At 34.4% G+C, this 24647-nt stretch overlaps 2 protein-coding genes across 5 annotated transcripts; one reads left to right on the forward strand and one right to left on the reverse strand.

Annotated features, from left to right (window-relative positions):
* Positions 1 to 176: 176 nt before the first annotated feature.
* LOC129313455 (protein IQ-DOMAIN 5) lies at positions 177 to 12993 on the reverse strand. Of its 4 annotated transcripts, none has more exons than XM_054956580.1 (7): positions 12827 to 12993; positions 10938 to 11054; positions 9160 to 9396; positions 8050 to 8277; positions 4216 to 4329; positions 1150 to 1627; positions 177 to 680 (listed from the first exon to the last, which is right to left on the reverse strand). In XM_054956580.1, exons 2-7 carry the CDS (start codon positions 11019 to 11021, stop codon positions 526 to 528), a joined length of 1296 nt encoding a protein of 431 aa, XP_054812555.1. In that variant the 5' UTR covers positions 11022 to 11054; positions 12827 to 12993; the 3' UTR covers positions 177 to 525. The 4 variants fall into 4 exon arrangements, with proteins under 4 accessions (XP_054812555.1, XP_054812554.1, XP_054812552.1 ...); XM_054956579.1 differs by having other exon boundaries at positions 177 to 683; positions 10938 to 11032; positions 12827 to 12992; XM_054956577.1 differs by having other exon boundaries at positions 177 to 683; positions 12827 to 12992.
* Positions 12994 to 22003: 9010 nt separating this feature from the next.
* LOC129313817 (dnaJ protein homolog) lies at positions 22004 to 24614 on the forward strand. The gene is made up of 6 exons (XM_054957225.1): positions 22004 to 22325; positions 22893 to 23058; positions 23166 to 23304; positions 23402 to 23678; positions 23772 to 23970; positions 24074 to 24614. The coding sequence occupies exons 1-6, from the start codon at positions 22176 to 22178 to the stop codon at positions 24391 to 24393; spliced, it is 1251 nt and encodes a 416-aa protein (XP_054813200.1). The 5' UTR covers positions 22004 to 22175; the 3' UTR covers positions 24394 to 24614.
* The last annotated feature ends 33 nt before the right edge of the window (positions 24615 to 24647 follow it).

The raw sequence follows: 24647 nt of genomic DNA on the forward strand, positions 1-24647 counted from the left end.
CATTTTTTCGACTCAATTTTCCATCTTGACGAATAATTCTTTCAAGGGGAATTGTAAAGGTTTTGTTACAAACACGTAAGATTGATAATTTTGTTTATCCGAAAAAAGGTTAATCATTTTTTTAACTAGAGTGAGCATGATGTCTTATTTATCTCTTACCAGGAAGGCACAAGACATAAAAACAATCGTATGTTACTAGAAAAGAACACCTATGAAATGATACCCCGCAATCGCACTCAGAAAGTTGTACATTTGAGTATAAATACCACATTATCACACAAACCGACAAGAATAAATAATGCATAATTACAACAAATATTTGCCAACTTCGAAAACACTTCTCCAAGCCAATATCCTCGAACCCGAGTAACCAGCCACTCCACTCACCACAACAGCAAATCAGCATCTTCATGGAGGTGCTTGTGCATGGCGATTTCAAGCCCTACTCATCACGAAAGCATGGTATGTACAAACAGACAATGGGCGGGTGCCTCAATTGGAGAGAGGTGGGGTATTTCTCTAGCATTACGTTTCTGCGGGTTGAGGAACAGCTTTTGTCGAATTCACATCCCCTCTTCCATTGAGCTTAGGTTTGTCCCGAAGAGGTTTTTGAGTGCTGATCGCCCCCTTCACATTAGTTCTGGTGGGATTTCTGGCTGTTTGCGCCCCAGCGCTTCCCCCTGCTAAAATAAACAAGTTTAGAAACTTTTTGTTCCTGCCAAACGCTATCTTCAATTAGATTTGGGTATTCAAGACATTTACACACTTTCTATATCAAGTTGCAAAGGGATAACATCAGCAGTAAGAAGTAACATTAAACATCAATTATTTTCTCACAAAATTTAAGAACCTTCGGTGAGGAGATGCTGTGTTAGAACCATGCCAAGAAAAGCCTGAACTCGGGATAAAGTAGTAAGAGTGAAATTGGTCTGATGCCACCCTTGCCAACATTTTTTAACAAGGGGTGAATGCTTAGAAAGGCAGATATATAAAGTTGGTTAGAGTCATCCAAAAGGGAAAGAACAACCTGCGTACTTAGCTGTTTACCTATTCATCTAAGCTGCTAGCATTAAGATGAATATCTGACACAACAGTCTCGACAATTTACATCCCTATGTATAGGGTAGAAAAGCGTATAGAGTAACTCACCATTGTTAGGCAGAGATAATCGTTTTTTTGCCTGTTTATCAGCTTGTGTGATTCTCTCCTTTGGATTACTGTGAGATCTTGAACCAAGTCTAAGTCTTGAGTTGGCCTCTTCAATTTCAAAGTTTGCATTAGATTTTGGCTTAATCTGTGTTTTTGATGCCTCCGGCAAACCAGCAGACTTACTAGGTGAAGAGTCACCACCATCAGATGATGATGGCCCAGTTTTCTGACTAGCAAGGTTTAGATTGACATTTGGCGGAACTGATTTCTTGCTAGCAGATCTTAATTGAGATCTAATTCCATTTTTACCCTCCACTGCTCCATTTTCACAGACCATTACTCCATCCCTTGTATTAATGTCAAGAAACCGATTCTCCCAAGGACGGACAGCCATCCATCTTTCCAGCCAATTCCAACCCCAGCCACTCTTATCTGGTTCAAATCCAGAAGCAGCCTGCTGCCTTGATGCTGCCTGCCACTGGAAAGAAAAAGAGATCTTGTTCATGAACTTATGAGCGGGAAAAATGTATTAAAGAAAAAAGCGTTGCAACTCTCAGGGGCATCAGTATAATTGAATAGTTGAGGAATTGTCATCTTCAGAATCAATTTCCATTTTGTAAGCACCCTTTATAGTCATTATCACATAAATAAAAAAGAAGAAAGAAAAATTAGACGAAACCAAAAATTTAAAAGGAGCAATAATCTCCTGAATTACAAGCCCATTGCTTTACAGTGAGTGAGCGCGTTTTTTTATTGACAAAAGTTTAGGTTAGTTGATTTTCAGGGACTCACTGAAGAATCACAGCAGGCTTCAATGTGTTTACAGCAGTACTTATGATTATCCACCAATAAACAATTTATTAGTAACATAATGCCCTTTAGTGCACAGCTTTATTCTAAAGCTTACGAGCTACTTGGTAGTAAAAGCAACAGCAGGTGTTGAAAATCTGACAGACTATACAACCCAAAGACAAGTAAAACCCAAACAGAAAGACTTTGCCATGACAGCACCATATGCAGCAAGACAAGGAAAAATGCAACATAAATCTTGCTCTATTACCATCTTGTTTCTATATTTGATTAAAAATCTAACATCTTCCTAAAATTGTGTACAACTAGGCATAGATTATACCCTATTTAAATCAACAGGGAATAAGTGGAAGCTGAGATATCTGATAGCTATTGGTGAAGGTGGATAATAGATAGAATACAATCAATAGATGAAAAGCTACACCATAGAAATATAGTGATGAGAAATTTCTTCGATTAAGTATGCATCATAAGGTCCATAGTGGCAAGAAGTCTTGTGATCATTTTATCTCTGGTCTCCCTTACCTTTCATTGCAGCAGCAACAACAACAACAACAAGCCTTATCCCACTAAGTGGGGTCGGCTACATAGATTTTATGACATCATTGTACTTTATTATTTATTAAGTTTTTAAGATGTTATTAATTAAAAGGTCTCACTCAACAACCTCCAAAAGTGTTCTGTTTGATCTTCCTCTATCCTTCTTGACAAAGCTCAAAGTCATCTATTCCACTTTCCTCACAGTTGCCTCCTGTAATCTTCTTTGTACATGTGCGAACCATCTCAAACGATTTTCTACTATTTTTTCTTCAATAGATGCCACATCTACTTTTTCTCGTATTCGCTCATTTCGAATTTTGTCTTTACATATATATCCACACATCTATCTCAATATTCTCATCTCTACTACTCCAACTTTATGCTCTTGCTGTCCTGTCAAAGCCCAACATTCACTATCATATAAAATTGCTAGTTTTATAGCAGTGTGATAAAACTTTCCTTTAAACTTATTAGGTAACTTATGATTGCAAATAACTCCTTTAACATTTCTCCAATTAAACCACCCCGCTTGTATCCTATATGTAATATCTCCATCAATGTCTCCATTTTGTTGGATAATCGCTTTCAAATATTTAAACTTTTCCACTTAAGGTATGGTCTAATCACTGAATTTCACTTCTAAGTTACTACTCACTGACCTTTTATCAAAATTACAATGCAAATATACTGTTTTACTCCTATTCAAGCCGAAACCTTTTGACTCTCCCTTACCTTTCATTATCAGACAACTAATCTTATTAAGTTATGCTATCAAATATAAGTAATACATGAATCTATCTAGCATGGTGATATGGTTGGGCCTAGTGCTCTATCTATCAGTACCTGTTAGTGTTATAGAATGAGGCGATGGCCGTATATGCAAATAAATAACCCAACTGAACTAGCACTTTCCTTGAAATGCTTTGAAAAGTCATCTTGAGATCCAATATTCAGATATTACTAGAACAATTCTTTACCGTCTTATGGTGGAGAATAGCTAAAAGAAAGGCTACATTTTCAAGGGCATGATTGCCCGGCACATGTCATGCCAAGACAGCCAGTTGGACCATAGTTGAGTATTTACATTCAGAAAGTTACTCTGCAGCTGATCTCTGCTCTCAGGAATTATAATTAAAGGGGAAGCAAAGAAGGCTGATCGACAGTGTTTGGCATTTCCAATAGGGAAAATCACAACTTGGTTGTTGACCATGAACTGCATTCTTTACCAACATAAAAATAACAATAGGATTTTTTTATCAAAAACTGAAGAATGAACTGTTAGAGAATATTCTAAGTTTAATGTAGATATTTTGTATTTAGTGTTAGCTTGATTATAGGAATTAGTCATAATGATAGGATTATTCTGTAACTGATGCTAGAGGTTCCCTATGCATATAAATAGCCACATTCATATGAACGAAAAGCAAAGCAATTCGGCTATTCCTGTCATCTCTATATCATTCTCAAGCACCATAATGATGAAACCCTAACAACCCAATTCTAGTCACAAATTTAGGTCAGAAAATTGGAACCACAACCAACATAGATTATAGACCAGGTCAATTGCGTGTAATCTGACAAGTCCATTCATTCTAGAGTTTTACAATCATACTAATGTATCCACACATGTCGACATGTAATGGAAACCACAAATATCATTAAGTTCTTACATGTGCATTTCCGACCTGTATAACTCAGCAAGAGGCAGTAACTTACCTGATGAGCCAGAGCATATGCCATTGCTCTCTCACGTTTAGCTGCAGCCTCCTGTCTTTTCAATAATTTGGCTTGAATTTCTTCAACAGATCCCATACTGTCACACCAACCTTCCTGTATCAAACATGTGCATTGTTTAATTGTTAAATTGCAAGGCAGCATTAAAGAAACACTTGAAAAGCAAACTGCAATAGAATTTTGTGCTATAATATTCTGCATCAATAAATGAGCAATCATATCAAAATATAGTTTCTTCACAAAATTTTCACCTTCACCAAACATTCTAAACACAAATGGTACTGATATGACACTAGGGCCAAGTGTATAGTCTTTCCAGAATTATATGAAAAGACGTTGTTTAAGAAGTGGGATATAGAAATGGCACAGAAAATTTTATAAGTTTATTACTTTTAGACAAAAGACAAAAAAAAAAAAAATTACCCTTTTATTTTCTTTATATTTTCCTTAGGACACGTTAGTAGTTGTTTGTGACTGCAAAATACTTACCACGCTTAAAGGATAATTTTATCAAACTGTTACATACTGCATGGTAGTCAATGTTGGACATTGAAAGGATAAAAGGAGCAAAAAACCAAGGTAGCAAATATAAGAATGTTAACATGAATACATACAAGAAAAGACACAATCCGAAGTGATTATATAAAAGGAAAAATTAGTATGCTTCCTATTAAGGAAAAATGAAAAAAAAAAATCATTCACCAAAAAAATGGTAAAAAAAAAAATCAATTAAAGTAAATTGGAGATATTTAAAGAAAACTATGAGAGACACCAATGAAAAGAGTAGAGCAAACGGTCTTTAACCTTATGGAAAGATATAGATGAAAATCAAGAAAAAAACACTTGAAGTTATAGAATAGGACTTTCATGATGAATGATATATCTGAAAAGTAAGTTGTTGATAAAGACTCACAACATCATGTAATCCATATATCCAATCTGACTTGGTGAGATAAGGATTTTCTAAAGATTGTTATCATTATTGTAGTATTTTTTTCATTAAGGCATTTGGCTATAGCTAGAAGAAATTGCCATGCTATAATGAAACTAAAGAAATCCCTTTAAATGCTTTAGTACCGCAAGTAGTATAAAAGAAGGATTCAAGAAGTGTAAGTATAACAAAGTTGTTAGGAATGGGAGCGACCACTTGGAAACCTAAGGACAATTGGACGAGAGTAGCGGAGAACACTGCATCTTAACTCAAAACCTTAATGCTTAAGTTTATGAATTGTTTCTCTTTATTTTATATTAGTTATGGAGCCCAAATTTATCCAATGTAGGACTTCACATATTAACTTAAATCCATTCACACTTGGATAACCTTATAAAAGTCCATTCATTTTTTTATAAAGAAATATGGGCTTCCACATTTGTTTCTGAACATATATAATTTGAAGAGCAAATTCCCAAGTCCAAAATCCATTGTCTTTTTGTCTAAATTTCTACTTTTTCTAGCATCATCTAATATCTCCAATATCAAAGCTTCTCCTCCCAAGCTCCCAATTTCCATCTCTTGGCATGTTTCTAGAATAAACTCTCCAAACTCAACTATATATCTCTGGCCATTTTCTTAATTTTTGCAAGGTCAATGTTTTTTAGTTTTCCCTTCTAGTGCCCCCGTGAAGCACGTGTCTAAGAGTTCATCTCAAACTGCAGTTAACTCCAACCCTAATCTATTATCATACCTAAGCAAACACTGGATTTCTGATTATCAACAGATGCACTAACGTTAAAGTAAGTGGCCAATAGGTAGTCAGAATCTTAGAAATTGAGGATAGAAAACTCAACTAACTATAGAATACAACAATGAAAAGGATATTTCAACAAGCAATTAGATCCAAAAACCCATGTATCATGTGCTCAGCCTCGCACATAGTAACATGACATGTAAAGAATAAATAGTTTAGGTAGTTGGGGGGTTAGTTAGTTAGGTTCGGTTAGAATAAAGGGATGAAGGGGCCTATATAAAGGATCCTAAGTGTAGTCAAATGTTATGTTCAATGATAAAATCGCGCAAACATTATTGGTTCTTCTCTATCTTTGTTTCTCTTTTCTCTCCTCTCTTGTCGTCTACCTTTCTTTCCTATTTCTCCTCTATTTTATTTTGTTTCTCTCTTCATCTCCTTCTGTTTCCCTTTGTACGCTGAAAACACATTCCCAACCTACATTCATGAAGATGGCAGATCGAAATGATGCAAGACTCTGTACCTTGAAGAATCAACTCCAAGCCCTCATTGCCCAAATAGCCCTACTTGTCAAACGTTTTGATGACTCAAGTAATGGTGGAGGGTTCTCTTCCAACAATGTAAGCAGCATCAAACAACCCATAATAGAATTTCCATGATTCTAGCAAGATGACATTCTTGGGTGGGTTTTGAAGTGTAAACATTATTTTCACTTGGACGAAACACTAGATTCTTGGAAGGTTACCATGGCAAGTATTTACCTGGATGTGGAGGCATTTCAGTTGCATCAATCTTTCAAGCAATTGAAAAAACAGCTTTCTTGGGAAGATTATGTAGAAGCCATTAAAGCTCGTTTCCAAGAAGATGCTAGCGTTGTGACCATGAGACCAATGAAGCCCTTTACTCCACAAGACGCACACAACCTTGGTTGTTTACAGGAAATAAATCTTCAAAAGGTAGAGAAAGCAAACTCATGGCAAAAAACACTTTCATCTGGCTCTGTTGAAGATTCTTGGGTGTCTTTGCACCCTTCAAACAGCTGGGTGTTGAGCAAAAGATGAGTCTTAGAGTGTTAGATCCCAGCCATTAAAGTAAAAAATGACTAACCTCTATTGGATCAATCTTGTCGAGTTCAGCATCTGACACACAAGGTTCTTCTCACTGTTCGTATAAAGAGGCAACTTCTGGTGTGAAAATCTTGAAAACATTGAACCCAAAAGAAAGGGCAGGGTACAGAGCCCGAGATATTTGTCTTCTCTCTCCTCAAAAGTGCTGCATAAGTTTTCATTTGGGTTCATGTACTTGGGCAAGTTTCAGGTTGAAAAATCAAAGCCACAGCTGTCATATAGGGGTCACTTTCAGAAGCAAAAGCTGTGTCATTTTCCTTTAATAAGCCTAAAGGATCTTCGAAATTGGGTTACTCATGTTGGGCTGTACAAGGTGACAGGGATGGTAGAGAAAATATCAAACAAAAGGGTTGGATGGAAGCAAGGCAGAATTATCACAGCAATATTGGTTCAGTAGAGAAGGTTGGGGATGAAGAGGCTACTTGGTTGTCTCAATGTAATTTTCAGAGACAATTTCCAGATTTTCCTCTTGTTGAGGACAAGGGTGTTTGGGGAGGGGAGTATTGATATGTAAAGAATAAATAGAGAATAAATAGTTTAGTTAGTTGTGGGGTTAGTTAGTTAGTTAGGTTATGTTAGAATAAAGGGATGAAGGGGCCTACTTAAGGGATCCTAAATGTGAGTCAGATGCTATGCTTAATGATAAAATCGCAGGAATATTAATGGTTCTTCTCTATCTTTGCTTGTCTGTTCTCTCTTATCTCTTGTCCTTTACCTTTCTTCCCTATTTCTCCCGTTTTATTCTGTTTCTCTCTTCATCTCCTTCTACCACATCATAACACAGTATGTCAACTAGATTTAGAGATACAAGGAAACAGGGTAGGTCTCACTTTTCAATGTTACCAATCAAATAAGAATCTTTTTCAATACAGCCCATCCCCTAGCAAGTGGATTACTAAACAAGGAAACAAAAAAAGAAGATATCTCATATCAATGGAAGCAAGTTTTTGGAAAAACCTGCAACATATACAGAATTACGATTGGAATTATCTAATGCTGCTTACTTCTATTTCTCGAACACGAGCTTCATTTGCAAGTTGTTGCTGAAGTTTCTGTTGCGCTGATTGACTTTCCAATGCTATGCGAACACGCCTTGCTCGAACACGTGCCTGGACTCTCACCAAAGCTTGCATGCATCGAAGAGTTATGGCAGCTTGTTTCCTCACAGCATGACCTCTTACAAGGGCCTGAAGCCGTACCAATCCTTTCAGTGCTCGTAGTGCTCTTCGAGCCTGACATGTATAACAAGATATTCTACCATGGTCAAAGTCAAGAACTGCTCCTCTCAATACACCAAAGTAAAAAAGGACTCCGACTCCAAAACATAACCTCCTGGTGGTGGATAATAAGTCCCTTTAGTCAACTACTAAAGTATCTGGTTCTTAAATAACAAAAGTAATATGAATAATCCAAAGAAAAAGCACAACAATCTCATTGAATGCAATATTTTTAAAGCTGTTGGAGTTCGTTGTGAATTTAAATTTGGAAGCTATTCCCAGTTTACTATTAAGTTCTATCATTTTTGCACAAGGAAATTAGATTACCGAGTTTGGACAGGCACACAGTTAAAGAAGATTGGGCCATCAAATCAGATAAGAAACAAGGGAATAGAGGAAAACTTTGCAGATAAGGGCACCAAAACATGAAGAAGAACAGAAGATTGGGCTATCAAATTGGATAAGAAACAAGCGCTGAGTTCCTACTGGTACAGAGTTAAACAAGATGATATGGAGGAAAACCTTTCAGATAAGGGCCTAAAAACAAGAAGCTGAAAAGATTATTGGGTATCAAATTGGACAAGAGACTGCGTCCGCATGGAAAGGAATACTGCAAGGGCAATATTTCCTATGGAAGATCTTTCTCACACAATTCTGTTTTAACTAGGTGACATGATTGGCGCACGATCTTTTATTGAGAACTCATGTGAACATGTTACCTCCTATATTGGTGTCTGGTAAAAACATCATTGCTTCATAGCCTACTGTACAAAGGGTTAAAAGATCAAAATTTTATCATATCAATACAGACCTCCAATCACTTTCAAGTAGAAGAAATTAATTAACAAATAATTTTAGCACATATTAATTAAGCTAGAAACAACATGAAGCAATTACCAAAAATCCTCGGAATGCTGTTTGAATGCGTGTTGCTGCCCATTCCTCCCTCATAATTTGAAGGCTATATGCAGCATCCTGTACTTGTTGTGAAGTAGAAGGTGAATGCTGGACATCAGTGACTGAATGGATATTGGCATCTCCAGAAGGAGTAGCATCATGATTAAACTCATTCTGGAGTTTTTCATTGTCACCATCAATGGATTGTTTCCTTCTGTGCCGTATTTTTCCAATTCTCTGATCATTGAAAAACCCAACATTGCATAGGTTATTTTTGGCAGTATGTAACATGCAGTGCTTCAAATTTTCACACATTCTGTTTCTCAAAATGCCAGAAGGAGGAAATCCTATAAGCAATTGATCATAAGAACCCATACTAGAACGCAATTTGTTAAAATTACAAATGATCAATCAAAATGAAGTACATGTAAATGAACCGAAGACTAGGAAAGTTTGAAACAATTCAAATTGCTGTTAATTGCAAACCATTCTCAAACTACTCCATAGAGGTTAAAGTGAAGATGGCTTTGCTCCTAAGCAGAACCAGACATCAGTTGTCATTATCAACAACCAGTATGCAAATAGTGAAGTTTCTAGATGAACTCTCAAGGTATTTAGTCCCATATGAATATAGGGCATACATAAACAACATAAGCTAAAACTTGTCCCTGTTACCACCCAACTGAGCCAAAAACCAAGGATGAAATAGCAAAACTGTTGATATGAACTTTTAAACAGCCATACCCAAAGTGCAAGCTGGTAAGGCTGGAGAGTCGAAGGTTCATATGCACGCCCACATTAGAATTCATACTTCCAATATGGGAATTAAGTCCCAAACCTTGCAACTGGGTCATAACAATAATTTTTTCTTCTGGGATCGGGGGAGGTTACCAAAGAGTACTTGATTTGGTTCTAAGTTCTGGAGTTTGTTGCAAGTAATATTTCAGATGCCACATGCAGGATAAACAAAATATCAAAGTGACAACACATCAGTGCCACATATGTTGGGACAGATGCCCATAAATTAGCCTCCACTCTTAGAATGGGACTTACAACACAAGCATATCTGATTTCCATGCTATAGCTTAATAGATAGCATGAATAAAGGGAATAGAGGAAGGAGCAAACTCATAAAGAGCAATAATGAACTTGAGTATCATGCAAAGGTGCATAAGGATGCCCCACAAAATTACACCAAGATAATGTATTAATTTTACAAATGATAACTCATGCAACGTAGACTAAAGATTCAAGTCTATATACTGTTTTTCCAAGCTCTTCATACACAGGACTTCAATACAATGATCTGAATGAAAAATAATTGCATTTATATTTAAGCAATATCTTTTTCCATAGGTTCAAACAATGGGACTTAATAGGGGTTAGGGGGGAAACAACCATATAACATGAGTTTTGTATCTGACCATGTAAATCACTTCAATAAAATTTCTACATATACACATAAGCTAAACCTTGTCCCTAACAATGCCCACTTAACCAAAAACCCAAGGATGAAAAGAATGTAGTGCACACTCCGCAAAAAAGGAAAGAATTCACAAAAGCAGTTTGTTTTCCTCTAAGATTGGGATAGGGAAGCCTGACAGAGATGGCTTGATTCTAACTGCTCAAATTGAACAGTGTATACAGAACCTCAGCAAAAAGCAACATATGTGATAGCCATGTTTGCCAAGAGAGAATGGGAAAAAAAAAATAAAACTAAGGAAAAAATATGCTAAAAAGATGCAAGATGCTAAAGAGAAACAGAAAGCTGTACTCACATTTACATCCTTATCTGAAGACTCTGCCTTTTCAGATTTCTTTAGACCCACCAAAGCTTTAATCCACTTCCCCGAGACACCCATAGTATCATTCACTATTCTCAACCAAGCACAAACCTAGTAAGAGAATTTCCCAGCGAAGTCAATGCAAAAGTAGCAATTATTCTAGATATCCTTAACTAGCCAAAAGTTGAACTGTGTTGAACTATAATCAACAGAATGAAGAAGGTGGTAAAATGATCCAGAAAAGCACAAGTTCAACGGGTAAAAACTATCTAAAACCAATTCGATTTTGTGACAGTACCAGGTCTAGGGGACCTACGTAATTTACAATTCAATTTTAATATGATTGATCAGACTTCTCGGGTCATTACCTACATATCTGTTCACTGGTTTATTCTTAAAAGTGGGTTGGATTATAAGCAGGGATAAACTTTCACTACAGGGTAAAAATCATTAAAGAAAGTTGCCGGCAGATTATGCCAGAGTCAACTTTCTATCATTCCAGCAGACTGTTTGATCAGGACATTGCACATAAAAATGAAGACCGTTTGTAGTAAAAAGAAGGATGTTCAGTGAGAAATAGCACTCATATTCCAGCCAAATTTGGTGCTATAGAAGATCACTCATAAAATGCAGATTGAGTACAGGATGCCACAATATTAATCTTGAAATAAAGCAAAATTCTTTCAGAGACATGTTATGCGACAAAGAAGGAATCAAGCAAACAAGTAACAAAATACAATCACGAAGAGTCTGAGCAATGAAGGGGTAGGGAGGAAAAGTACAAAATCCCTGTATAATTTGGCCTTGAGATAAAGCAAATTTCTTTCAAAAACACATGCAGACATGGATTTATTTGAATTGAACAGGTAATAAAATCTGAAAGCAAGATGCTCCGGCAATCAAATTAGAATCTTCAATGAAACAGTTTGAAGGAGGCCAATTGGCCCAATTCAATAAGACCAGGTGAAGAGAATTATTTGTGTAAAATAACAAGAAGCGCAGGAGATTTTTTTTTTTTTTTAAGGGAATCAAGCAGCAATAAAGATTTCCATAACAGCCGAAAACTATCTTGACTTTACTTATCATCAACTGCATTGTAAATCCTTGCAAAACTACCTTTAGATATCGATATCCAAATCAAAAACCTTAATGGTTTTTAACCGGACATCCTGAGAAAAATTTCCAGAGGAGCCAAGATCAATTCTTAAGCTCATTGCTCTTGATTAATATACCAAAAATCCTACATTGAGACGATAAACCCTTGCTATGCAAATGAATAAGTATTAACACGTAATAAAAACAACATAGCTGATTTGCACTAGAAAGTAACCAAAAATGCAAAGCCCAGGAGATAAAACGTAAAAGCAGTGCACTATCCATGAACTATTTAGCAGTATGAAGATAAAAAAAGACTCGCACAGACCTGCACAAAGCAAAGTGACAAGGCAAACTTTCTTCTCAATCCATGTACATACATTAACTAAATAGAAAATATAATAAAATTAATAGATCCACAGCGATTAAAATTACGGGAAGTGAAATGGCCGAAGAAGTGACCGAGGTTTTGACGCTCCTTGTTAGTTATACTAAGCAATAATCACTTGACTCGGTTGTTCGTAGATTGACTAGCTGTTTGTTATGAAAACCCAAAAAATATGATTGCTGTGCAACTTAAAGAACATTTGAACCGAGAATTCCAAGTTTTGTAAGTGACAAGCAGATAAGTTCAACATCGGGGAAAGAGTGAACAGGGAGGACAATCTCATACTGCACAAGCCAAGAAAATAGTGCAGATCAAGAAATCAAATAGGTGAAGCTCAATTCACCTGAGATTCATATGAAGAGTGAGCTTAATCATCAGCGATGAAAAAAGTTGGCAGTACCTTTTGAAGAGTTGATCCATTGATCGGTCAAAGCAGTAAAATGGCTGCTTCTCACAGCTTTTGAGAGGATTTTCAAGTGAAGTGAACTGGGGAGAAAGCTCTATCTCTCTTTCTCTATTTCTCCATCTCCCTCCGTGGGCTTTTTTTTTTTTTTGCCCCCAACCCTGAGAGACAGTTCAAAAAGCCGGCAAAAGGCCAGGACCGGTGTTGTCTAACGTGCGCTGGGAGCGTGTGGGAGCACGGCAAAACGGCGTCGTGGGGTGATTGGCGACGACGCGTAGTTATCAGGGGCAAGGGCCACAGAGTCAATCACGGGACGTGTTAACCCCACCCAGCTAACGAACCCACATTCGCTTGTTCTTTTTGACGGTGCATCTTAAGCTCACATCACTGCTCACTGCTCGGATATCTGCTGGTAAAAAAACAACACTTAATGTAAATCATTTTGGGCTCTTGAAAGAAAGGGAACAAGATGGACTTGCGTTGCGAGGGAAAATGCTCAAATTCCCCCCGCCCCCCTGGCTTTCAAAATGATGGACAAAAGAAGCTGGTCAAAAAGGGGGAAAAAACAAGGATAAAAGGAAACTCCCAACGTGGAGTAAAATAAGAAAAAAGCAGGGAAAATTTTATCTAAGGTTCTCTGAACGCACTTAAAAAAAGAAGAAAAATAAAATCTTTTAAATTCAGAAAATTCACTTCAAATTAAGGTATCGAAGTGAAATTAAAATATAAAATAAAATTATTTCATTATCACTTATTTTCTCTAATTTCTTACTAAAGTTATTTATTTTTTTATGAAATTGTTCATTAACTTATGAAAAATTATACCTTTCTCTATATAAAGTTATTTAATAATGGCATAAACAATTTCTATAGATTAATAAATAATTTAATATAGGAAAATGAATAAAGTTAATATTAAGTAATAGCACCAACGACTCCTATATGTTCATAAATAATTTCATATAAAAAAATGAACAACTTTACTAAAAAATCGAAGGAGATGAGAGATTATAAAATAATTTTATTTTATATTTTAATTTCACTTCAATACCCTTTTATGAAGTGCATTTTTAGAGTGTAAGCCTTCTTTTTTATTGAGTACAGTTAAGAGGTCTTGAATGAAATTTTTTCGCGGGTGAAGCAGTTGTTAGCGAAGCTATCTTAGCATGTATAATTGCTCCTTCAAGACAAAAAATTCTCTCATCGTTTTTTATAGATCAGATGTCGAAAATTTGTAATGTAATAATTTTAATAAAAGGATAAATCAATTCGATGAAGAGAGGCAGGAATTGCTGTTAGCACATCATGCTCCATCATTCCATCTTATATACGGGCGTAGTTTGTGAGCATACGGCTGTATATCATACGGCTTGTTGATTTAATGAAGAAGCCGATCTAATTCCTCGTCAAAGTTAGATTGTCAGAATCTAATTTCAGGTTTTTTTTTTATTTTTTTGTTCTTTTCTCCTTTTGAAATGCAACCAAGCCATGGTAGATCCTTTCGTAGTCTTTTTGCGTGCTTCTCTTTATTTAGTTAGTTATTCAATTAATTTAATAGCATGAGATTATGAATTGTGGCGTTAAACAAAGTATAATATTTATTTAATCATTATAGATACTGTGATCTTATATTAAAGAGTATTCAAGTGATTAAGATAAATATGTAGCCATTAAATTAAATGAGTGACTAAGCGAACCAATTGATGGGATTAAACTTACAATGATTAAAAGACCAATTCACTTATCCTCATATACTCAATATACTTTTATTTAATTAAATCAAAACAAATGGATTTTTATGTGTGTTCATGGTTAAACAACAAATACCAGGCATGCCAGAGACGCTGAATCTCAAATAGATAATGAAAGGGTCTCGAGTTTCTTTACCACAGTTTGTTCGAATGTAAAAAGATAATAAGCTTTGGTAGAATAAGTGTATAATTTTATTGAAGTGTTTAAAAGTTGCAAACAAAAACTAAAGAACTGAAAGGGCTAGTAATTGTAAATTATGCGAGTCTTGATCGAGTGTTGACTATTCTCTCTGTTTTTCTTCTTTTTATTTATAGTGTCTGATAGCAAAAGCCTTTCCTTTGAGACTTAGCACGTTCCACCAAAGATTTAAGAATCCCATGAAACTCATGGCACGGTCTCTCCATCAGCCTATTTCACCAAACTACTTGGACGTAGATTTTAGCATCACTTAGGATCGTATCTTTGTGCCAATGGTCTAATATTTGAAGTTGACAAGATTTTACCATGTTTACGTGTTGTAGACTTTGATGAGCTTCGTGGCCGACCTCTTTTATTTATATTGAGCCTGACGTTTTAACTATTCAGCCCAACTAACCTCGTGACCTATTTGAGTAACGTTTTATATTTAGTCCAAACAATGTGCTAATAATATTAATAATAATTTGTCATGGAATAATAATATATAAAGAATCCATATAACTTAATTTATTGCAAACATGCAAGTATCTTAAATGTAAATGATTGAGTATGTAAGTCTTTTTCAAAGATTAAAGTTACAAAAAGTAATGGTATGAAGAAAATCTAAAACTTCTCGTTTGGTATAATAGAAAAATATTTGATGGAATCAAAATAAAATTAAGTTTTAAAAATGTGTTTGGTATGATGATGAAATCCTGATATAATTATAATAATTATTTGTGCTTAAAATAAGAAAGGACCAAAATACCCTTTTCCTAAAATTAAAGACCTCACATGTCCCCTGCTTTCTTCCCTATAATCCTCTTCTTCGATAACAACATACAGACCCATCAAAAAAATATATCAAAATCACCACAAAAGCTCAAAAACAAATTAGCTAAAAATCACATAAATTCAAGACAAACCCATGCACACATCAAATAAAAATCATTGGGATAGTTCGGCACATGCAAGTTGAACAAGATACCATTGGACTGAAGCAATGGTTGTGGAGGCGTGGTGGTGGAGATGCTGAGGGATTTGCTAATGACAAGGCTGCGATGGTTGCAGAAGCGTGACTCCTTGCCTTTTTCTCCAGACCTCCTTGTGCAAATCATGTCTAGTGGAACGCTTTTGACTTGGCCTACTAATAGTTTGGATTTTAACTTGACTGTCACATTCTTTTGTGTGTTCTCTTCATCTTCTTGATGTTAGCTTTATAGGTCCTATTCCTTAGTGAGAATGGGTCCATTGTATCAGGATTGCCAATAACAGAGGTATGATGGTTGCAAAAGTTCGACTAGCAATGGATCAAAGTTGAAGACCAAGGCATAGAAGATAAAAAAGGTTAGATTATAAGGAGAGTTGTCCAATTCCATTAAGGTGAATAAAGAACCAAATTCTGCCTTTTTTTCATATAATTAGGATTCTTGAAAGTTTTTATTTATGTGTACCAAACATCACTCTCTCAAGATTCTTGCACCAATTCCCTTTCCATGTTTAGGATTCCCCTATACCAAACATGTCTTAAGCTTAATGAGGCCCTAAAGGGATTTTGGTCCGTTATGCAATTCTCTTGCCTACAAAGGGAACCATAATTGGTCATATTTCACCCTTCAAGACACACGTGGAGCAAAATTAGAATTGATGATAGTTTTTCATATAGTATAAATTATATTAAGTCGATAATTTGAGTGAGTCAGGTATATTTAGACCTAGCTCTATTCAAGCCAACCCAAACATTTAGAAAAGTTTGAATAACTAAGCTTGGCTTGAAGCCTTGAACCACTTCGGGCCTAAATATCCAACTTATAATGCTTTCCTTTTACAAATTAATTTAATTTATCCTTATTTTAAAATTAATTATTTTTATTCATACAAAATATAAAATATATTTTTTGGGATACTTAAAAGACGTAGAAGATTCAATTTTTTATAAAAATTTATATGGGTCTTAAAAATTAAAAGTCAATATTAAAATACACTTTAAATATTATTTTGAGATATTTCATAGATTAAAAATAATAAAAACATGACAATGTGAATATTTTATTTTTTAATGAAAATATCTATAATAATGCATTCAAATATAAAGTACCTGAGTATAAAATGACTTAAAAATTTAAAGATTAATTAATATTTAATGCATTTCATGTATTTTTAAAATGAAAATTTCTCTAGCCTAAATTTTTTCTATGAACATAAAAAAATATACTTTGTTAAGCCCTGCTCTAAATTTTTTAAGGTTTATTTTATTCAAGTTGGTCTAAAGCATCAAGTCTAAAATTATATATTTTTTCCTATTGTTTAGATTAGAGCAAGTAATTTGGACCAAACAGGCTCTATTAAGGCCAATCCTGAACAAGCCTAAAAAAAAAAGCCAAGGCCAAATCCCACGCTTGTTGAACTTCAGGCCAAGTTCGTATACTTGAATAAATTGTCACTCTTTTTTATTATTATTTTCGTGTTTTCATGCCATTTTTAATTTATAATCTAAAATGATCACGATTTGAAAAAAGCAATCTAAATATTGAACACCCTAATAATGTAAAGATATTCCATCATCAAAAAAAAAAAAAGTAACAAACCAAAACAAATAACAAACCAGACAATCAAGCCAAGTTGACCAAACGTGAGATTTCCATAAATAAGCTATTTTAAAGGGTGATCGTACATTGTCTAGCACAAGTACACATGGCAATGCGAGAAGTATCCCCTCCTAATTAAAAAAGATTAATTAGCAAAATAAACTTAAAAAATTGTGTAAAAAATACTTTAAACTCTAAACTCTCAAAATATATAAAATAGATCATAATCTTTTAAATTTATAACAAATTAAACTCTATCATTAACTTTTTGTTAATGCTGTTATTGTCCACCATCACTGTTCAGCACAAGCCTCAATTAATGCTGACGTGTCATTTGTTAATTAGCACCATTGACCTTAAACTACTATGTGAGTAGCGTCTTGGACTCTAAAATTTCAAGCAAATTATCTCTATCATCTATGTAAAGAATCTTGATTAGTATGTATGCCAAATTAGCCTTAGTGCAGTGAACACATTGTTGGCTATGGCGAACGACCCATAATTTTTTGAAATGACTTTTTTTACAATTTTTTTTGCAATGTTTTCCAAACGATTGGTATTTCATGCTTCCGTATACTTTATAACTCTGATTTGGTCTTATTTTAAATAATATTTATTTATTTAAGGGTGAAAACTTGAGATCCCATTAAAAAAGAAGATTTAATATGAGAGGATTTTAATTAACCATTTAATTTGAGTTTTAAATTCATTGATGTTATCATCAGCTTTCGCATCCATCATCTGTAAAATCCTATGATACTTGAGTTTCTTTTTCTTTTCACCATTAAATGAATAAAAATTATTTAAAATAAGACTAGTTTAAGGTTATAGAGTATACAAAAGCATGTAATATTAATCGTTTGAACAAATTGCAAAAAAATTATTTTACAAAATTATGAGTCATTCGCTACGGTTAATAATGCCTTCACCATGACGAACCACGTTGAGACTGATTTGGTTTACATAATAATCAACATTTTATACATAAATGATATGGGTAATTCACTTGAAATTTCAAAGTCTATGCGATACATTGCATCATTTAACCTTCAAAATAAAATAAAATTAACCTTAATGTAATGTAGGGCCAACCTAGGTCATTTTTCAATGAATAGTTTTAGTTCAACTACAAGGTTATTTAATGAAATAAATGATTCAATGTATTGCAAGTTTGGTTATCTAATTGCCTACCTAGTTATCTAATTGATAAGTAATTAAAATTTCTAATTAAAGTGAATGGTGTGAACTTCCCTTTTTCAAGAACATGGAACCTTAGAGAGTTAATTTTGGAATCATTGTCCTCGTGTGATTAGGCTAAATTAAGCTTCCACTTCCTTCTGACCAAAACTGTCATGACCTATATCCAAAGCCAAATAATCTAATTAGCTAAATTTTTTAAGTCTTAGATTAAAGTCCCTAGTTTAATTAATCAATTGGTGTAAAAATTAGCCAAATTAATTACTCAAATTCTTCTCTCAAATGCCATAGTCAAGGCAATAAAGTGAGCAACCGCGAGATTATATCAAGTTATTCAACAACACAAATATTAACATTCTAGGATTATGTAACATTAACACGTGTAATTCACTAAGTGAAAAACACAAGACTCTATGTTAAACATAAAGCGGCCAAAATCACCAAAGCAGTAAAATGAAGAAATTAACTAACAAAAGCATTTTCTCTTTATACTGAGATCAAATTCAAATTAAAATTTACAAGCCAAGATGATCAAACTTTAGACTAAGATATCCAATCATCCATTAAAAATAGAAAAGAATATGAAACAAAAGAAACTCAACCAATTGAAGCGCTAGATTCATCATCCATCTTTATCTCTCTTGAAATCCACCCAAAAACTTAGCCAACTATCTCTATCTTCAAGAACCCTAGGATAAACACCTTTTGGTCAAAATCTATGGAAGCTTTAATGAAGAAATTGAGCTTAGATCCTTGTGAAAATGAAAAGGATGGGATGAGCAGGGAAAGATATGAAGAATGATGTAGGTTTTGTGGAGATTTAGTGGCTGGAAATGGAGGTTATGTTGCTAGAAAAATAAAAAAAGTAGAGAAAAGGTGGAGAAAATGAAGAACAAGATGAACTAGAGAGAAAAAATGAAAGAGATAGCGAAATGAGGTGTATTGAATCTAAATTTAGGGTGAATAGGACATGCATTTGGTGTTGACATCAGTTGAACGCTAATTAAAATAAAAAAATAAAATAAAAAGGAATTTTAAGGCCTTATCATACTTGTAAGGTAGCACCCTCCTATTAATTTGTAAATGATTCAAATGTATGTCAAATTAATCCCATACATCATTCACATTTTAAGTTGATATAGACCGCCCAATTAAGAGTAAATAGGTCTAAATGCTTCATCTTTGACCCTATTGACTTTTGACTTTATTTTTTCAATTAATGCATAAGTCACATATCATCTATGCAACAAAAATTACACAATTCAATTAAATAAAATGTGACATTATAAAATTTAATTAAAGTTTAGAATTAAATTCATATTTAGAAGAAAGAATTTATTAAAATAACCACATTCTCGAGTACATAAAATTATATGAAAAATTTCATACAAATACAAACTGAAAATTAGGCTAAATTAGAACACTTGAGAAAGTGTTGACTTTCTATTTAATTACTTTTAAAATAAAATAAATTTTAAAAATATAATTTGACCACTCTTCTTCTGGACTTAAAATATATTTTGTTAATTTTTCTTATATATTTTTTAAAAAAATTCACTCTTGATCAAAATGTTCTTAATGCACAAAACTTATACATTTAGGTAAATTTTTTATTTTGATAAAATGAGTGTGCACTTTGAGATAATAAATATTTATAAATGGTCCTAATTAAAATAAAAAAGTGTGTAATAAATGTATTTTATCACTATGGTCCAGAATGCTACTCATATAATAGTATAGGGTTTGTGGCATTGATTAACAAATGACATGTTAACAAGGGATTACCACATCAGCACTTTATTGGGGCCCATAATAAATAAAAAAATAATGATAGAGTTTAATTTGCTATGAATTTATACGTTTAGAGTTTATTTTGCATATTTTAAAAGTTTAGAATTTAGAGTGCTTTTTACACAATATTTCAGAATCCATTTTACTCATTAACCCATTAAAAAATACAAAATATTTTTAATTAAATATTATTTTATAATAAAATAGTCATTTGTATTTAACTTAACATCATCTTTTTATATTTACTTCTATTTAATATGATGTTTTGCTCTAAAGTAAATATATTAAGTGATTTAATAGGACGTTTTGCTCTAAAATAAAAATATAAAATTGTTTATTCATACGGGATGCTTTCGGAAAAAGCACAAAAATTATATATTAAAATAATTAAAAATATTTTATATTTTTAAATATTAAATTCATTAAAAAATACTTTACATTTCTACATGAAACGGGTATATATTACCATTAAACAAGAAAGTGATGACGGGGGGAAAACATGTCAAGTTGAGACGCAAAAATATACAGTTATTAGAAATCTTAAATAAATTTAAAAATAAAAAACATGTTTTTACCATAAACCAACGCATGATTAATTCAAAGCAAATAAAAATAAGAATTTGGTTCCGAGCAATCAAAGTTATTTTTTAGGGCCAACATTAGCCATCAACCAAAGTTTCAATGCAACCCAGTTCACGATACTTTTAAAAAATACTTTTTAAAAATTGTATCTCAAGAAGATCTATACTAACCTTTTTTATATTCCTTTTTTCCTCTATTTAATTTCTTTCATCAATTTAAAATATAACAATTTTCTAGTACTGATATTTTTTGGTTGCATGAATTATTTATTATTGCCAATCACTCCCGTCATTAAAAAATGGTAGATATTAAAAATATAAAATATTCTTGATATTTTAAAATATAATTAATATATTGTTAAAAAAATACTTAATAAATGAATTAATTTATATTTTTTAAAATAAAATATTTTTAAATAAGAATAGATGTGAGAAGATAATATTAAATTAAAAATAATTAAATAACTTATTGAGGTAAATCCAATTAAAGAAACCTTATAACAGTAGGCAGTAACAGATTTTTTTTTTGTATAAACTATTTGGTATCCTAAATATTTTGAGTTTATTGTTTGTTTTAAACTAATTTGAGCCCTTATGAGAAAACTTTTTAATAATAATAAGGTATTGATGGAATGACCTATTTAAAATTGTATTAATTGTTATGTCTATTACTCTCCAAAATTTAAACCTACGCTCTAGAAAATGTTGATGGTAACTTTTATCTATTTTATCAAGCACCAATTGGTAACAATTATTTTGTTTCTGGGTCACTAACAATTAAGCAGGTCAACGATGGAATGCCCAAATAAAATAAATAAATAAATAAACAAATCACAAGGCCACAAGGGGAAACACCCGCTGTATTTCTCCGAGCTTGCCGAGAAGCATCTAGAAAGAAATTGTCGTTCGACGAACGCCACATCCAACGGTCTGTATTTCTCAAAGACAAACTTGTTAGGAGGCTTACGAATTCTAGACCCTTCTTCGGTCCCACCAAATTCCCAAGGGCAATCTGAGCCGTCTATTAAACCCTATTTTTTAGTGAAATTAATCTCGTGTCACCGTATATATGCACGGCGGAGAATTACTTCGCCCTTGTGCTTCTTCTACAGAAAAGTTCCTCGCCTGCGGCATCAGATCTAGAGTCTTCTCCGCTTGGCTTGCTGCAAAGGGTATTTCTTGGCTTCCATTTGAGGGCTTTCTTTGATCGTTTGGTTTAATCTGTTTCTGTGGTCGGTGAGTAGGAAGTTAGAAGCGAAGATGTTTGGGAGGGCACCGAAGAAAAGCGATAACACGAGGTACTATGAAATCCTGGGAGTTTCAAAGAACGCTTCTCAGGATGATCTGAAGAAGGCTTACAAGAAGGCAGCGATCAAAAATCATCCCGACAAGGGCGGTGATCCGGAGAAGGTAACCTTTCATGTTTCTTTAGCCGAGGACTTGATTGTTCTTTAATTTAGATATTGGCAATTGTAGTTTTGTATGTCGGTATATATATATATATATATATATTTTAAATCGATGGATTTGTATTTTGCCCCTTTTAAGATTCTCTTTTATTAGAAATCAAACGTTCCTAATGTCATACTCATATATATATCTGGGTTTTTAGGCATATGCGATGTGCACAGTTATTTGATTGAGAAAACTAGACGAAAAGTAAATAGAGATTGTATGAGTTCCTTGTTTTATAATCTGTGAAAAACCTTGTAGTTCTGAAATTAGTTCTTGAAACGGAGTTTAATTTAATCAATGGTTGCTTTACTGTCCGTTTGTGGCTGCATGTATACCCTTGTTGTATACTCCGAGTTGTTTTGATGGAATACCTTTGTTGACTTGTGTGCCTCGTTATTGACTTTTGCGTCGCACAGTTACAACAAAAAAAAAAAATTACGTAACGCAGGTAGTATCAGCGGTTATGGTTTTAATAGTGTATAAGCTAATGAATTGAAGCCTGAAATGTTCATTTTGCTGTAGTTTAAAGAGCTGGCCCAAGCCTATGAAGTTCTGAGCGATCCTGAAAAACGTGAGGTATATGATCAATATGGGGAAGATGCTCTTAAGGAAGGAATGGGCGGTGGAGGCGGTGGCCATGATCCATTTGACATCTTCCAGTCTTTCTTTGGTGGCAGTCCTTTTGGAGGTACAGTTTTATGAAAGTATTTTTTGAGACAGGGGCTTGCTTATGATTCTTTATATCTTGTCTTGGAAAGGAAACATTTGAACGAATGGTGACATTTGCGTGAATAGGTGGTAGCAGTAGAGGACGAAGGCAGAGGCGGGGAGAAGACGTGGTTCACCCTCTGAAGGTCTCTCTGGAGGACCTATACCTCGGGACATCTAAGAAGCTCTCCCTCTCGCGAAATGTGATATGCTCAAAGTGCAGTGGGTGGGTGTCGTGGCTTGCTTTTGGTTTAGTGTTGTCATGACTGTTCTCCTTAACGATATTATACCTTACATAATTGTTAATAATTAATTGACTACAGTAAGGGGTCAAAATCTGGGGCTTCCATGAAGTGTGCTGGTTGTCAAGGAACTGGTATGAAGGTTTCTATTAGGCACCTCGGTCCTTCAATGATTCAGCAAATGCAGCATCCTTGCAATGAATGTAAGGGTACTGGAGAAACTATAAATGATAGAGATCGCTGCCCGCAATGCAAGGGAGAGAAGGTTGTCCAAGAGAAGAAAGTACTGGAAGTTATTGTGGAGAAGGGGATGCAGAATTCACAGAAGATTACATTCCCGGGTGAAGCAGATGAAGCGGTAAGCAGAGGACTTTGTGTTTCTTATGAAGATTTCAATGGAGAATGTGAGTAAAGTTAACATCTTGTGTTATTGCCTTTTTTGGGTGTGCAGCCAGATACAATTACTGGGGATATAGTCTTTGTCCTACAGCAGAAGGAGCATCCCAAGTTCAAAAGAAAGGGTGAAGACCTTTTCGTAGAGCATACTCTATCGCTAACCGAGGCTTTATGTGGCTTTCAATTTGTGCTCACTCACTTGGATGGAAGGCAGCTCCTTATTAAATCCAACCCCGGTGAAGTTGTTAAACCGGGTATGTTTATGATTCGCATTGTCTTGCCACTGCTTATCAAGCTTAGAGATTAACATGATGATTTTTGGTTTTCCTGTGTGTGTGTGTGTGTGAGATAATGCAGATTCGTACAAGGCTATCAATGACGAGGGAATGCCAATGTACCAGAGGCCATTCATGAGGGGAAAGCTTTATATTCACTTCACGGTTGAGTTCCCTGATTCTCTTAATCCTGACCAAGTTAAGGCTTTGGAGGCTGTGCTGCCGGCCCGGCCTTCATCACAGTTGACAGATATGGAGTTGGATGAGTGCGAGGAGACGACACTTCATGATGTTAACATGGAGGAGGAGATGAGGAGGAGGCAGCAAGCTCAGCAGGAAGCATATGAGGAGGATGACGATATGCATAGTGGCGCTCAGAGGGTACAGTGCGCCCAGCAGTAGTGAGTTGTGGCCAAATGCAGAATCATGATATGATAAAAGATGCGAACCGAAAACATACGTAGTGTTTGATGATGGATTTTGATAATTTGAACCTACTACTTATTATCTGTTGTCGAATGGATAATATCCACTCTGACTTCCTAAAAACTCTTATCTCTCTTTTAGTGAAACTCGTCTTTTTCCGCAGTTACAGTTTAATGAATCTGTTTTTGGTGGTTGTTTCTGATTGGAGATTTCTGGTCTTAACGAACTCT

This window comes from Prosopis cineraria, unplaced genomic scaffold (genome assembly GCF_029017545.1).
Source record: "Prosopis cineraria cultivar Desert tree isolate PC_DT_omini unplaced genomic scaffold, ASM2901754v1 PC6, whole genome shotgun sequence".
In the NCBI taxonomy this organism is placed as follows: domain Eukaryota; kingdom Viridiplantae; phylum Streptophyta; class Magnoliopsida; order Fabales; family Fabaceae; genus Prosopis; species Prosopis cineraria.

What these genes read in the sequence shown, in the direction of transcription:
- LOC129313455 (XM_054956579.1), bottom strand. Translation starts at nt 11,021, where the DNA reads ATGGGTGTCTCGGGGAAGTGGATTAAAGCTTTGGTGGGTCTAAAGAAA. An exon ending in CAGCATTCCGAGGATTTTTG is followed by an intron (nt 8,278 to 9,159) that starts GTAATTGCTTCA and finishes TATACATGTCAG; the next exon opens with GCTCGAAGAGCACTACGAGC. An exon ending in ATTATCTCTGCCTAACAATG is followed by an intron (nt 684 to 1,149) that starts GTGAGTTACTCT and finishes TGTTTATTTTAG; the next exon opens with CAGGGGGAAGCGCTGGGGCG.
- LOC129313817 (XM_054957225.1), top strand. Translation starts at nt 22,176, where the DNA reads ATGTTTGGGAGGGCACCGAAGAAAAGCGATAACACGAGGTACTATGAA. An exon ending in TGGTGGCAGTCCTTTTGGAG is followed by an intron (nt 23,059 to 23,165) that starts GTACAGTTTTAT and finishes TTGCGTGAATAG; the next exon opens with GTGGTAGCAGTAGAGGACGA. An exon ending in CGGGTGAAGCAGATGAAGCG is followed by an intron (nt 23,679 to 23,771) that starts GTAAGCAGAGGA and finishes TTGGGTGTGCAG; the next exon opens with CCAGATACAATTACTGGGGA.